The 15,688-nt window shown below is 45.1% G+C and overlaps 1 protein-coding gene across 6 annotated transcripts in view; it reads right to left on the bottom strand.

The window, feature by feature from the left end:
• Nucleotides 1-6,813: 6,813 nt before the first annotated feature.
• The window catches only part of TLK2 (tousled like kinase 2), a 35,251-nt gene continuing 26,376 nt past the window's right edge, over nt 6,814-15,688 (bottom strand). For all 6 annotated transcript variants that reach the window (XM_053363695.1, XM_053363696.1, XM_053363697.1 and 3 more), the window contains 8 exons: nt 14,553-14,634; nt 13,880-13,971; nt 13,191-13,280; nt 12,158-12,327; nt 10,649-10,787; nt 9,826-9,937; nt 8,785-8,892; nt 6,814-7,900 (listed from right to left, as the gene is read on the bottom strand). In XM_053363695.1, the coding sequence (XP_053219670.1) occupies nt 7,727-7,900; nt 8,785-8,892; nt 9,826-9,937; nt 10,649-10,787; nt 12,158-12,327; nt 13,191-13,280; nt 13,880-13,971; nt 14,553-14,634 (967 nt within the window). In that variant the 3' untranslated portion in view covers nt 6,814-7,726. The remainder of the gene's footprint in view (nt 7,901-8,784; nt 8,893-9,825; nt 9,938-10,648; nt 10,788-12,157; nt 12,328-13,190; nt 13,281-13,879; nt 13,972-14,552; nt 14,635-15,688) is intronic.

Below are 15,688 nucleotides of genomic sequence, written 5' to 3'. Positions count from 1 at the left end.
AAGGTAGAAATGCTTTAAATAACAAAATTGAATTAATTATGTGCACAATATTGTTGAGGGGGCTCAGAACTTACAGGGTTAAGAGTTCTGAGTGATGACGCCTCACATTCTGAGGGCGGGCAGAGAACACGGAAGGGGCGTGGATTTCTCCGTGTGCTTTCAGTCTGCGTGTTAGGCTCCATGGAGAAAGGAGCAACATGAGCTGCGTCTCACCGGGAAGATTTACGATGTGTTGATCTGTACAGCAATAAAGACTTTAAGATAAGGAGAGCTGCGTGTCATTCTGAGTTATTGCCACCACACGACAGAACGTTCCGGCTTCTGCTTCTGCTGTGTTTACTCTGCTGGAGTCAAAGGTTCCAAGGGGGAAGAGCAGAGCTGCGCGGAGGAAGCGCGCCGGACCCCCTGGTCAAATTTGACCCCCCGCATAGGTTATGGGAGACCAGCAATAAAGATAAGCAACGTTCGTGCGTGTGAGGAGGCGGCAGCCGGAGGCCAGCCGATGAGAAGGCCAGCTAAGGAGTAGCTGGAGCCAGCCGAAGGGAGCTCGCTGGGAAGGATCTGCCGGACCGGGAGGTACCTGTAAGTAAGCTGGGCCCCCGGGGAGAGATGGCAGACAGCCAGAAGTCGTCAATCCCTTTTGATAAGGTGGACGGGAGCAAGCCCTGGGCCGGGAGAAGGCAGGCACTGGAGAGAGTGGGAGCCAGGCCAGAGGGGGCTGAGAATTGCTCTGAGGAAGCACCATGCTCAAGAAGCCCAGAGGGGGCTGGAGGCCCAGAGGGGGCCAGATGCTGCACAGAGGCTGAGGAATGCCCAGAAGGCCCAGAGGGGGCTGGGACTGTGTTGGAGGGCTGCCGGAATGCCCCTACGTATGAGCTGCATGCTGCAAAGCTGCTGGAAGCTGGGAAGAGGAAAGCAGTGGCTAGCTGTTCCTCTGGAGGCTGTGCATCCAAGTTTGGGGGTGCAGGCCAGAGAGGCCATTCCAAGGGTCTTGAGAGTGCCCAGGCTGTTTGGCAGGAGCTGAAAGGGGTTTGCAGAGAAACCACAGCAGAAGCCAAAAGCCATTTTCCCAACAGCAGAAAAGCCTCAAGGAGAGCTGCTGGAGAGGTTGGGAGGGCAGAGAAGACCAAAGGCACTAGGCGATGTTTTGTTTGTGCCTCGGCTGAACACCTGCGACGCAACTGCCCACAGAGAGCGAAAGAGCCAAGGCAGGATGCGCCCAAGGTCGTTTCCCATGGGAACCAGCCCGGGAGAAGAGGCCAGCGTGGAAAGTCCCAGGGTCGGCCGGAAGGGGAGGACAGCGTTTTTCAACTGTCTGCTTCGATGGCAGTTTTGGACAACACCACCTGCAGCGAGAGCTCCAAGGTCAAGTCAGTTGCTAAGGCAACAAAGAAGGACAACTCCAGTGGGGGGAGGGTCCTACGTTGGGTTGTTGACTCAGCTGCGAATGCCCATTTGGTAACAGCGCCACCTGATGGACAAATGTGGAACTGCAAAGCTGTTTCAACTGAGAAAACTGTTAGATTTGCTACAGGTGCACAGGGCCGTGTAACCCATATTTCTAACTTGTTTGTCTCTTTTTTACAGGCTGAATTGAAGGTTTATGTTCTCCCTGAGATAAAGCATTGCTTGCTGTCTGTACCTTCTCTTTTACAGGAGGGATATTCTGTGAGTTTTGAAAATGATGTTTGTACAATTTCCAGAGGTGGAGAGCAACTGGTACGTGTTGAAAGAAATCAGAACAACCTCTTTGTTCTGGAATCACCTCTCGAGGGTGAGGGGAAAGCCACTGACCACACTCATGTGTCGTGTGCTTGCGTGTGGCACAAGAGGATGTCACATGGGTCCTGTGAGGACGTCCAGTTGTTATCAGAGTGCACCAAAGGTTGCAAGGTAAAAGAATGTGGTAAACCTTTGAAGTGCAAGGCTTGCAGGAAAGCCAGAAACAAGGGATTTAGCCATCCCAGGGTGGAGAGGGTCACCACAAAGCCTTTTGAGCTTATGCATGCAGACCTTGTAGGTATGCCACAGCCAAGTCTGGGCAAGGCCAAGTGGCTGATGGTGCTGACAGATGATTTTACGCAGAACTCATGGGCGTTCACGCTGAGAACGAAGGATGAGGCAACGCAACTGATCAAGGATTGGGTTGCAGAGGTGAAACTGAGGTTCTCCACCAAGGTGCAAGGTTTCCAGTTTGACCGTGGTTCTGAGGTCACTGGGTCTGCTCTAAAGGGTTTCTTTCGCCAGAGGGGGATACGTCACAAGGTGACTTCTCCTCAGGAGAGTGGCGTGGCAGAGCTGAGGAGTAAAGCTCTGGTTCGAGCATCCGAAATTCTGCTGGATGACTCTGGTTTGCCTCACAGTTTTTGGGGGGAGGCGGTAAAAACGGCCAATTTCACGATGAACAGGTGCTACAATGCAGTGGTAGGTGACACCCCGTATTTCCTGCTTCATCGGCAGAAGCCGCTTGTGCATTTCTTCCGCACTTTTGGTTGCAGGGCCATGGTGCCTGTACCAAAGTGGTTGCAGCAAGAAGGTGGTCCAAGGTACCAGGAAATGATCTTCTGTGGGTATGAACCCGCGACCAAGGGGTGGAGATTCGCATACCCAGAAGGTGATCAGACCAAGCTTCTGGTCAGTAAACAGGCTGAGTTCTTTGAGCAGGATGGCTGGGCTAGGCGCAAAGTGCGCTCTGACGTTCACTCAGATTGTCTGTCTGACGCTGAGGAGGAAAGAGAGCCAGAGCCTGAACCTGCTGGTGGAGACCAGGTCCCTGAACAGAGTAGGGCGTCTCCACAGGTTGTTAAGGGAGTGTCCAAGAGTGAGCCCTCATCTCCTGTGCGCATAATGGAGAAAGCTCACAGACGTGTCAAGTCAGAGGGGGAGTCTTCTGATGAGGAAGACGCACATGCTGGCCCCAGTGGGTCAGGAGAAGAACCCCAGTTTGTGCCCAGGCGGTCTTCAAGGGCAACAAAGGGAATTCCACCTGAGAGGTTTCAGGTCACAAATGCGTGGGTTGGTTTCGCACAGTGCGAACCTGAGGTTTGTGGGGTTCAACAGGTGCCTAACAACGATGCCAGGAAGGGGCGGAAGGCAATGGGGAAGGTGTTGAACACTCAGAAGTCCTCTCAGAATGTGATTCGAGAGGGGGTGTTGAGGGGGCTCAGAACTTACAGGGTTAAGAGTTCTGAGTGATGACGCCTCACATTCTGAGGGCGGGCAGAGAACACGGAAGGGGCGTGGATTTCTCCGTGTGCTTTCAGTCTGCGTGTTAGGCTCCATGGAGAAAGGAGCAACATGAGCTGCGTCTCACCGGGAAGATTTACGATGTGTTGATCTGTACAGCAATAAAGACTTTAAGATAAGGAGAGCTGCGTGTCATTCTGAGTTATTGCCACCACACGACAGAACGTTCCGGCTTCTGCTTCTGCTGTGTTTACTCTGCTGGAGTCAAAGGTTCCAAGGGGGAAGAGCAGAGCTGCGCGGAGGAAGCGCGCCGGACCCCCTGGTCAAATTTGACCCCCCGCATAAATATTCCCTGTGAGTGCGTGCTTTGGACTCACAGGAATCTGTCTTTCTTTCAGGACAAGGTAAGAGTGTTCGCAAGTCACAAATTTCTCACATAGTATTTGCAATTACTCTGCCCTCTAGTGATAAAAGGAAGAATCTGCACTGGCAAGGCAAAATAGAAATTTGCATGAGGCCTGATTCCACATACCACCACAAATCATAGGATTGTAGAGGACCATGAGGGGCACCTAGTCCAAGGCAGGAATCTTTCACCCAACATGGGACTTGAACCCAGACCCTGAGATTAAGAGGCTCATGCTCTTACCAGCTGAGCTACCACAGGCGTGATGCAAGTAAAATTTAAAACCCAGAGCATCTGCTACAACCATGGTTGCTTTGGATCCAGTAAAATCTACTGCTCTTTTATATAGATTCACAGAACCTAGGCTCTCATTTTGTAAGTGAAGAAAAAGAAGCCAACCTCTGCAATTCCATATTAAATCTCTCGTATGCAAATAGCCCCAAATCAATGTTCTATCATCGAGCAATCACTGATGGCAGGGAAATTATTTTTGCTCCTGGCGTCACTGTTGCCAAGGTTTCCTCCACTCTTTGTTTACAATTATATGCAAGACCAAGACTCCATATATTTGCAAACCTCCAAATTTTGGAGCGTTTAAGAAGTAGAATTACAGTGGTACCTCGGGTTAAGAACTTAATTCGTTCCGGAGGTCCGTTCTTAACCTGAAACTGTTCTTAACCTGGGGTACCACTTTAGCTAATGGGGCCTCCCGCTGCCGCCACCGCTGCACGATTTCTGTTCTCATCCTGAAGCAAAGTTCTTAACCTGAAGCACTATTTCTGGGTTAGCGGAATCTGTAACCTGACGCTTATGTAACCTGAAGCGTATGTAACCTGAGGTACCACTGTAGTTATATCAATTATGAACTCAAATGTTCCAACAGAAAGTGTTGCCAGAACCATGACTCCACTGAATATTTTTGTTCCCTTTGTGGATGGGTAATAGTATTTTATGGCACCTAATATGCTGTTTGATCATTCTGCATTATCCTAACGAATGTGATACGCATTTGGTTTCTCAGGTTGTGCCACGTGTCTTTGCCCCCATAGCATAAGGACCAACCAGCAGTTCAAATGCAACAAACCATCAAGTTTAGTTTCTTAAAACTTGTTTAATATCCGTATTTTTGTCTGCTGGGCAAAGCCAAAACAGTCTGGCCTAGTTTCAAGTTACAAATCCATACACATTTCCTCTTTCCTTTCAGTAAAATGAACAGTGTGGCAATAAAAAGGTTTTGTTACCTGAAATAAAACCCATTTCAGCAACAGCTTTAAAAAAAAAGGGGGGGGGAGAGAAAAGAAAAGGGAAAGTCACAGTCTGCATTTTTCATCCAGAGAGATCTATCCTGCTTCTGTGATGAACACCATGAAAAGATGGAGGCTCCTACCCAGGCACAACCAATAGTGACTGAAACAGCTGACAGTCACTATGTAAATTGGGGTGGGTGGGTGGAGAGAGGGAAAGAAATACAATTTATGGCTCAAAGGCAGGTTGGGCTTTTAGAAAACAAAATTTAAAAACTTCTTTTTAAGTCTCACTTGGGACAGGGTTCCCTCCACGAGTGATCGATAATTAGCTCCACCACAAGCTGGTAAATCCAAGTTTTAACCTGCCTGAAGTGAAAACTTGCTTTGGGCTAAATTCCAAGCACAGCAATCGGGAGGATAAAATGGTAGGACTGAGTGCTTTCCAGGACAGCATGCTTCAAGTCTTGAATTTAGCTGCAGAAATATAACACGAGCCCAACCCCAAACGGGCTGAGACAAGGGCTCAGCAAGCAGACAGCAGCTGTACTCTGCTGTGGCAGCCAAGACACCAGCCCCTGCATTTTGCCAGCTCACACATAGCCCCAAGCTGCGTTTTGGTGAAAAAATGACGAGTAACCGTGGACTAGAAAAACCCTAAATGGAATTAATATAAGACCTGGTTTTCTCCTAGGACAAGAAAAGGAGGTTGGGGTGGGGATGAAAAGACAAAAAAGTTGGCTGTGTGTTTTATTCTCATGCTCAGAGGCAAATTGTGGGGTGTTTGTGTGTGTCTGTGTATAAACTTTACCAGAAGCCTTAACAATAGCCTAATGGTATGTTCGCCTTTCCCCCTGGCCCTAGAGTTCACTTACTTTCTGCCCAGTAGGAGGAGTCCAAATATCAGTTGTTCCACCAGAGGAACTAAAAAAAGCTACACCCTCAGTTCTCAGGAACAAGTGAGGAAAACCCTTCTGTCCCCGAAGGTGGACTCATGGCACCTGTTTGGGGTGAGATTTTTCCTTCTTTCTTTATTTAAAAAAGCATTAAAAGAGCCTTTTTGCAGGGCCATCATTTGTAATGATGACACATCACATTTCCTCACTTCCCTGCACAACTTCATTTAACGCCATTTAAACAGAGGCACAGGCTCGCCTCCTGATCAAATGGTACCTCATCCATCCTGGTGATTAAGTCGTTGGATAAAAAGGAGGGTGAGGCACACACAAGACAGCTACACTCGGCCACCCAGGTCCTTTCCACCTGATCTGCAGGAGTAGCTAGAGATGAACGAACAAACCAACACACACACACATACAGCCTCCACTTCCCAGCTCAGCTCTCCCTCAAGTCCCCTAAATCTCGATATGGCTTGGTCCCCCTCGCCTCGCCCCTGCTACTTCTACTTGCACCCCAATCTGCAGGAAGCTGAGGAGGGAGGGTTGAGAATCATCACTTGTGGGTGCAGAATCGAAGTCCTGGCCAGGGTACCTGACCATACAGTACGGCTTTCAAGGTTTTCAGCAAACAACGTTTTGGCCACGTGCAGGAGTAGCATTCTGCCACAAGATTCAAGCAACTGGATTCTTCTTTGGTTTACATGTCTTTCTTAAAAGGTGAAAAAAAAGAGAGTCAAGGACCAAGAGCAGTAATGTAAAAAAGGAAAGAAAAAAAAAAAGCAAACTCAAAACTCTGATAAAGAAACAGAAACACAAAGTTTAAGATTTTAAAAAAATCTAGCTGTTCTTCAGGATAAGTGTCCTTTTGGGGTGTTAATGTAGGTGATGTTTCTGAGACAGTACAGAAAGATTTTTTAAAAAATGAAGATAAAGGGAGGGAGAAAGAGGGGAAGGGAGGTAATCTGTCTAGAGTTCTGTCATCCTTGTGTGTGTTAAAAGAGAATGCCATCACCCAAAAGAGACTTTAGTGAATGGATCCGAACACCACACGAGGAAAACATTGGGGGAAAATAAAAAATTAGAAACGCTTGGTTTTATTCTGAAGGGGGATAACCGTCAAGTACCTGCCAAAAAGCAGTTTTCTGGGGGGCTGGAGCGAGGACAGAAACCTATGTTCCTAGCTGTAACGCACCCTCTGCATTACATTGTACTCCTCCTTCACAGAATATGAGGCCAATCTAAAGAAAAGGGAGAGGGGGCTGCCACATTGACCTGCTAGTTATTTCACCTTCCAACCAACCCCCCCCCAATAAAAGTTGGTTATTTTAAAACTGAAATTATTTGGGATGACATGCTAATGCTGGTGCTATCAACAGGCAGGATACTTGGCTCCCTTGCAAAGGGCTCAAGAGTCCAATGCCGCTCCCTCAATGGAACCTCACAGCATTGAGCTCTGTGGGGTTTTCCCCCCCAAATGAGATGTAGCCTAAACTTTATTTTGCTTTTCGTCTTGTTTTTTTTTAAAAAAGAGGAACATATTTTTAAATATTGACAGTGGACCAAGTCCAGCCTCTTTACCCTGCTGCCAAGTCCGCAATTCTCCACAGTGTGTGCACCCTGCATTTTGGAACCGCACCCGGGGTCCGTGGTGTTTGGAAGTTCACAGTACATGGAGCCATCTTTTCTCTCTGCTGCCCAGAGTGGTTAGTGCCTTTGCCGTTGCTCAGCACGAGACCAATCAATCTCCTCTTCCTTGGCCACTTAAGTTGGACTTAAGTCGCCATAGAACCTTGCCGAGAATCAATGATGCCTTGCTCTACGGATGGGACAAGAGCGCAAGAGGAAAACAAAGCACCGATACCGGTTTCTGGAGGCCGTTTTGTGGATTCCTTGCCAATCCCGAAGGCTGCTTCTCAAAACGTCTCTGACTCTCTCTCGGTTTTCTTTCTGCAGTTCCGGTTATATATATCTTTTTGGCCTATTGTTCCTGCTCAGTTTGAAGAGCTGTTATTAGAAGATCCAGAGGTTGAGGCAATGGCAGCCGCAGCCGGGCTGCTTGTTGATACAGATTTGCGGATGTGAGGGAGCAAGTAGGGGTCACATGCTAACTGCTGAACATCTATTCGATCTTCCTTCCGGTAGGCCAGGCAGCGCCTGATAAATGCCTGGAAGACAAACAGAAAGAAGAGAAAATGGGCATGAGAAGTTGGTACTGGTAGCTCTTTTCCAGAAGCAGAAACAGGCTGGTTTTACTAAAAAATTTTTTTAAAAAAAAAATAGGTATGGTAAGTAAATTGTGTGTAAAACACACCCTCCTGGGCATCCTGCAATTGTCTAGATGGTCATGGAAGGAACTTCCAGGCCAAGCTTTTACCAGGCACCACTCTTCAAGTCTGATGGAATGGCATAAAAAGCAGTAGCAGGGACTTCTCCCACCCTTTCTTTCTGCTCCCTCCCTCAGCCTGCTGCAGTAAGCTGGTCCCCAATTTTACCCATCAGGCAACTGGGTGAGTTGACAACAGAACCATGGAATGAAAGTGAAGAGACGAGTCCATTCAACTTCCAAAACGTTCAGAAACCAAAGCGCAGCTTCTGATTGGCTGCAGGAAGCTCCTGCAGCCAATCGGAAGCCCTGTCAGACGTTTGGGTTCCAAGAACGTTAGCAAACCGGAAGACTCACTTCCAGGTTTTCAGCGTTCGGGAGTCAAAACGTTCAACTTGCAAGGCGTTTGGGATGAAAGGTATGACTTTATCATCATCCTAGTCATGAACAGAAAGGGGGGCGGGAGTAAAGATCTGTTGAAAATAGCTCTACAATTTCCTCAGCACAAGCTGTGGACATCCCTGCAACCTCAGTGGAAACAGGAGTAAACAGGGAGCCCTCCTCTCCTGGTAGAAATATGAAGCATTTCTTCAAGTGGATAGGAAGAGTCACCCATTACTGAATACTGCCATTTGAGTGAAAGCTAAAAAGGTGTCCTTCAAGTACAGATCACCACTACATTTCCCCAAGCTTCCTTGCCGATACCAAATAGAAACACTCTCTTACCTTTGCTTCTGGCGTTACCACTGGCTTTGGAGGAAATTGCACCTCTGTTGCTTTCAGAATTGTGTTCTCCTGCAGAATATCTTGTTGAGACTGGTTGTGGCCAAAAGGCTGGGGAGGGGAGAGGGGGAGAGTGCAACATGCATATGTTAGAACACGGTCATTATTCACATTTCAACAAGAGGGATCCAGTAGGTTTCACAGAAATGTAGCCATATTTTATTTTATTTTTTAAAAAAGCACATTAGGTTACTTTGTGGTGTACAAAAACTGTGGTGTAAGGGATTTTTGCTAAAAAGGTAGCAAAATTCCAGTATGAGCATGTTCTCAGTCAGGAAGTAAGATTTATTCATCCCATAGAGTTTCCGATCACTCAACATGCATCTCAATCATCGCTCCTTACCAGTTTGCTTCCCTCTCCTTTTCCTATAAGCATCGGCTCTCTCACTTCCCAAACCACCCCACCCCAAATCAGTTGGCAGAACCCAGAATATTAATTCAATCAATGCTGCATTTAGGGGGTGCAGTGCTAAGGTAAGATGACTGGAGGAGAACAAGGCAATATTGGCCCACCTCCAGGTTGAAGGTTGGTGACAAAGGAGGGCATTTTCAGTTGTGGAATGTGCTTCTCAGTGAGCTCTGCCTGGCGCCTTCACTGATATTTTTATGGCTCCAGGTAAATACATATTTCCCCCAGGATTCTAAAATGATGTTTATAATTCATGTGCTTTTTGTTGTTTGGTGGTATAATATGGTTGCCTGGAGACCTTTGCGTAACAAAATTTAATTATTTAATTGAAGTTATAAAAGCTCTGTTTCCTGAGCACTGGAGCTTCTACTGAAGTTTCCTTGCACACGCTGAAAAATTCCTTCAAGTCATGACAACAACAAATGTGCTTAAAAAAATTAAACCAGAAAGCTTAAGTGAGTCTCAGGAACCTGAACTCTGTGCCGAAGACACCACAGAATTCAACAAAAAACTCAGTTTGCAGTTATGATTCAATAGTTCAGTAAATTCAGCAGCAGTCAAATTATTTTGCTTACCTTTCTGCCATAGAGGCACTGGTAGAATATTACTCCCACTGACCAGACGTCAACTTTATTTGAAATCTTTGGAGGCTCTTTCCCAACTACAAAACACTCAGGTGGTAAATACCTAGGAGACAGAGAAATTAACAGCTGCAGACTAGCCGTATTCATTTATATAGAAATCCGTATCTTTCCTCACTATCAACCTTCCATGCCTCTGAGTAGAAGTTACCAAAGGAGTGAACTCCAGTCATTTACAAGGTTGGAATCCTATCGCCACCCAGAGTGACTGGGACAACCCAAATTTTTTTTTCTTTCCAGTAGCACCTTAAAGACCAACTAAGTTAGTTCTTGGTATGAGCTTTCGTGTGCATGCACACTTCTTCAGATACGAATCTGAAGGTATCTGAAGGTATCTGAAGAAGGTATCTGAAGAAGTGTGCATGCACACGAAAGCTCATACCAAGAACTAACTTAGTTGGTCTTTAAGGTGCTACTGGAAAGAAATTTTTTTTTTGTTTTGACTATGGCAGACCAACACCGCTACCTTTCTGTAACTGGGACAACCCAGTCAGATTGTTGTTTTTATTATAATTATTAGTGTTGTAAGGATGTATGGATTATATTTTTTGGTGGCATGACACGCAAGCACTTGGAAGAGCTGTTCACCTTAACACAGTTTTTCAAGGTGGGCTCCACCATAGGTGCAGAGGCAATTCCAAGCAGCTTTCCCCCCCGTAAAAAATATATGACTTGGCCCGCTCAGCTGAATAACCTGTTCTTCACATTCTACGATATTATGGGTAGTTCAGTGCAAGAAACAGACCAGGGCACCCACCAGTAAGTGCCAGCCCCTTGCGATGTCAGCTCCATGCCATCGACTGAATTATAACTGTCATCATCCATGATCTTTGAGAGGCCAAAGTCAGTGATCTTAATCTCGCCGCATGCAGTACCATTTACCAAGAGGATGTTACCTGGAGAATAAAAAAACCAAACAAACTTTCTAGGTGAATATGCCCATTACATTTTGCGGGCAGGTGGGAGGAGGTTGCTGAAGCAGCAGCCTGTTACAAATGAGAATGCACTCATTTATTTTCAAATACACTTATTTATTTTCAGCCAGAATGACAGACCACCTCCAAAAAGCGACCTTATCAGAACCCCACTCTCCTAAACAGTAACAGGGTGTTTAGGGTTCCTTTGTTAAGGTCCAGCCCCTGTCCTAAGGCAACCATCTCCCATCCATCAGCCTTCTCCCACCTCCTGTTTAAAACATTTACCTAGAATGCAACATGACACAAGCAGAGCATAGGAATCAAAATTGCTCTTTTCAGTTGAAGGCTCTGAAATGAACACAAAAACTTAGGAAGAGCCCCTGTTGAATCAGGCCAAAGGCCCATCTGGTCCAGCACTCTGTTTTCGCAGTGGCCAACCAGATGCCATGGGGAAGACCCCAAGCAGCTCCCGAGGGCAACAGAATTCTCCCACTTGCAAATTCTCCCAATGACTTCTTCCTATCCACTTTCTCTACACTATGCATGCACTGCTATCATGTCGTTTTCACCCCTGTCTTTTTTCTAAACTGAAAATCTTCCCATTGCTGTAATTTTTCCTCACAGGAGTTGCTCCAACCCCACAAACACTTTGGTTGTCCTTTTCTGAACGTTTCCCAGTTCTGCAATATTCATTCTCAGGTGAAGTGCCAGAACTGTACACAATATTCCAAGGGCTACTACAGTGTAGATTTGTATACCAATATTAAGATACCATCAGCTTTGTTTTCAATCCCTTTCCTACCGATTCCAAGCACGGAGTTCGCCGTTCTCAGTTGTCACATACAAGTCAACACCTTTGTTGAGCTACCTGCCCAATTCCTGGTCAGTCGCCACCAGTTCAGACCCCATGAGCTTATACGTGAAGTTAGAATCCCCCCCCCCAATATAAATCCCTTACTTTGCTTACTTTGAATTGCATTTGCCATTTCAGTATCTGTTCACCCATTTCGGAGATATCCCTTTTTGTTTCAACTACAACTATTTGGCATCATCAGCAAACTTGGGTACCTTACTGCTCACCCCCCTTATTTAGAACATTTATGAACAAATAAAAAGCACACATTCACTTTCTACATCCTTCCATCGAGAGAGCTGTTCATTTATTCCTGTGCTCTGCTTCACATTCCTTGCCCTGTTATATATACATGATAAGATCATGCAATTATGGGCACTGGAAGCTTGCTTATTACACAACCAATGAACACGGCAATTCTCACAACAGAAATCTGCAGAATACAGAGCGCCCTGCCCCACTTTCTTGTGCTGTTTCAGACCCACTATCAACATACCTGGCTTGAGATCGTAGTGAATAATGGGTGGCTTGATTTCATTTAAATATTTTAATGCGTTCACAATCTGCATGATAATAGACCGGGCTTCCTTCTCAGTCATTAATTTGTGCTGTTTCAGGTAGAAGTCCAGATCGTTCCCCTCACAGTATTCTAACACTGTACAAAACCTGAAAGAAGTGGAGTCAAACATATTGGCTCATGACATTATAACAGTGCTGCAAAGTCTCCTCCCTTTCTATCTGCAGGAATTTTGTAGTTGCAACTAGGGGCTGGCTTGTAACAAAACACCACTTTCATCTCACTGTGATAGGGTTACATCAGTCAGTTATCCTGGAAAAAAATACTCTTAACTTACTTCAATTTGTTTAATTGGGTCAAGGGTTTTATCAGAGATTTAAGATCTTGTTCTCTGGATAAACAGGAAATTTTCAATTACCGATTTACATCCTGGCCTTCTGGTCAAGGCCTCAAGGCATCACAAAACTGAATCCATTAAAAGCAGCATTGATAATTTAGACAGCAAAGTAAATTAACACAAAATAAATAAAACCACAAACCAATCTGCAATTACAGCATCATTGCTAACTTTATTTTGACTGAAAGTGTGTCATTTGTTATTCCCAATGGGTCCGGTGGTTCGAATGTGGGAGAGTTTTTGTAATTTTTGTAATAGTTACAAAACCTATTACAGCTTTGTTTCCTTCCACACACACTGCTGCACATTCAATCGTGGCAATTAACAGGGCGGCAAGGCTACAGGATGCCCTCTGCCCCGTTCAATTCCATGCTGCGTGGGAATTCATCCCACATTGAAAGGGAATACATACTGGGGAGTGAGGGGTACCCTGAACAACACAACTGATCTCTTTTATAGACCCCTTTGTATTCTAAACCCTTGACACAGAATGTCTTACATGACACACGCCCACTTTCACGTTGAGCTCTGAGCAATAAGGAGACCCAAGATTCCCAAACACAGTCATTCAAGTAGCTGGGTTTACGGCAGAATTGCAAAAAGAGCAGCACTTACGAGTCAGTGTCCAGCGAGAAATAGTCATACAGCTTAACTATACGAGGATGATCCAGCTCTTTATGGATTCTGTATTCTCTACATGCGTGCCTGTAACAGCAAGGAAAACATCCTTGTTTAATTTAATTTTCTTATTCTCAACTATCTACCTAAAACTTGGGGCAGTTTACAATGACAAAACTTTTTTTTAAAAAAATATCAAACAAATCAGACCTAACATTTTTGTAAAATCACTAGAAATGGACATTTTGACCACCAAAACCCAATGCTATTGCACAGTTGCATTTCACTATATTTCTAGCAATAGCTCAGGCAAGAGAATATAGCTTCACTGTTCTGGATCAGGGTTGTGATTCCAGGATAATGAGGAACCTACAGAGATGCTGAAGTGTAACCTGTTCTTTTTCAGGGGTCTTTCTCTGCAGAGTCCCTAAACATTCTGCTCTTATCCCTCTCCTTTTCCAAAGCAGTTTCAGCTCCCTTCAAGTCTTGCTCCTTCAACCATTTACTGTGCTAACACGGGCAGAAATTAAGGGGTTTTTTTGGTTCACAAGAATAGAACCACCAGCTGTTTTTCAGACAGAAGCAATCAACCTCTTTTACTAACCACATTGTCATTTTAGAAGTTATGCCTTTTTTGAGTCCCCCTCCCAAACCTTCTCTGCAGTTCAATATCCAGAGTTACTTACTTGTGGTAGTTCTCTTTCTTCTCATCCCTCCAGTTTTTATTTAACTGATGGATTTTTACTGCTACATATCTCTGTTCCGTTAAATCAAATGCCTGGAAGATGGAGAGAGCTGATTCAGAATACTATCAGAGCTGACACCTCGACCCTAAACAAATTTCACTTCCTTCCACTGGGGGAAAAAGCCAGCAATTCCAAACTGATTTTAAACGATTTTGTGTGGATGTTGAACATTTTCTTTGAGACCACCCCCACATAGTATTTTAGTAGGCAAATTGCTTCATGCATAATGCTGTTCCCTAATCAGATTCTTTTTGTCAATAAGGATGTGAATTTCCCTTAGTATGCTTGCTTATAATGCAATTGCTCCAATATGAATGCATATATATATGAACGTACATGAGTGTTTGCAAGTTCATATGAATGCATTTATAAACCTGGCACCTCCAAAGCGAGATGAATATGATTTAAATTTAAAAACAAGGGAAGCCACCCAGTTGTGATAAGCACTTGAACATACCCTTTATCAATTCATGCTGAATGGTGAGGATCTCGGGCAGAGGTCTGTCCCACCTTTATTTCTTGAGATGCCAGATAATTAAGACACTGGCTTCAGAGTCATCTTATCAAGGAGTCAAATTAGGACAGCCAATCAGCCAAAGGAGATCTAACTTACCTTATATACTTCACTAAATCCGCCTCTGCCCAGGAGATGTAGCAGCAAGTACCTGTCATTTAGTGTTGGGTGGTCTTTAAATCTGGAGAGGAGAGGAGAGATTATTTTATTTATTCATGCAGCACCTATAATATCATGATCTTCAGCTGAATTACTCAGAATAGTGATTATCCTGGGCAAAAGGGAGTTTCTCTCGGTTTTGAGCCAAGTATACTATTTCTCACACAATCTGTAACCCAACAAATTGTAGAGCTATGCACCTTTTAGATTTACATGCTGCTTGGAGGCACTACAGCCACCGCACAACTGGTGAGTGATCAGGAGCTTTGAGATTACGGCAGTAGGGCACCTACAAGAGCAGGGATTACAGAGGTCTGTATTTTGATAATATCAAACACTGCACTGAGCAGTGTGGCAGGATATGCGTTACATCTCCAGGGAGATCCACCTAAGGTCAGCCAGCCACAAGCAGCAGGTGAAAATGAAAAGGGGCTAGAAGAGCTTACGCAAAATCTCAAACAGATATCACATTTGTTAATGATAGGTCAAGTACAATCTAGAATGTAAGCTCCTTTTTCGTTTGCTGATGTTCCCCTGTAAACATTTATGACACTGTATTAATACTAAAACAGCTAGCACCGAGTTGGCCCGTTCAGCATCAGAAGTTAAAGGTGACAAGTAAATGATGTCTTTAAAATTGTTGACTACCATGAGCTATTTAAAGAATCATGTGGGGACATTAAACTGAAACAAACACAACCCTAAGGGTACAATACGGTTTCTCTATAGCAAGTATGGAAAACCTGAGGCCGTCTTATCATTCCTGACCATGCTGTCTACAGAACCGTCCAAATTTCTTTTGCTTGTTAGACATATCACTCTGTGACAGACACCAGAGTACTGGAGCCTCTCTCTGATCGGTGACAGAGTCAGCTAGCCACAAAGGGGGGAGGAACAGAACTTGGGGGGGGCAATAAAAGGAGCAGTTTCCGAGGGAGTTTGATGGGGCTGGATTTAAGATGATAGGACAAAGGTTCAGGTTAAGAGATAGGGTTTGATTGGAGTTGTGAGTTAGGGAGTGAGATAAGGAGAAATGGTTCACTGAGACTATCGATAGCGAGAGGACAGAACCTCGC

The sequence above is a fragment of the Podarcis raffonei genome, chromosome 13, assembly GCF_027172205.1.
Source record: "Podarcis raffonei isolate rPodRaf1 chromosome 13, rPodRaf1.pri, whole genome shotgun sequence".
NCBI classification, from domain to species: Eukaryota; Metazoa; Chordata; class Lepidosauria; order Squamata; family Lacertidae; genus Podarcis; species Podarcis raffonei.
Note: the sequence above shows the minus strand (reverse complement) of the source record. Positions and strands in the feature narration are given on the sequence as shown.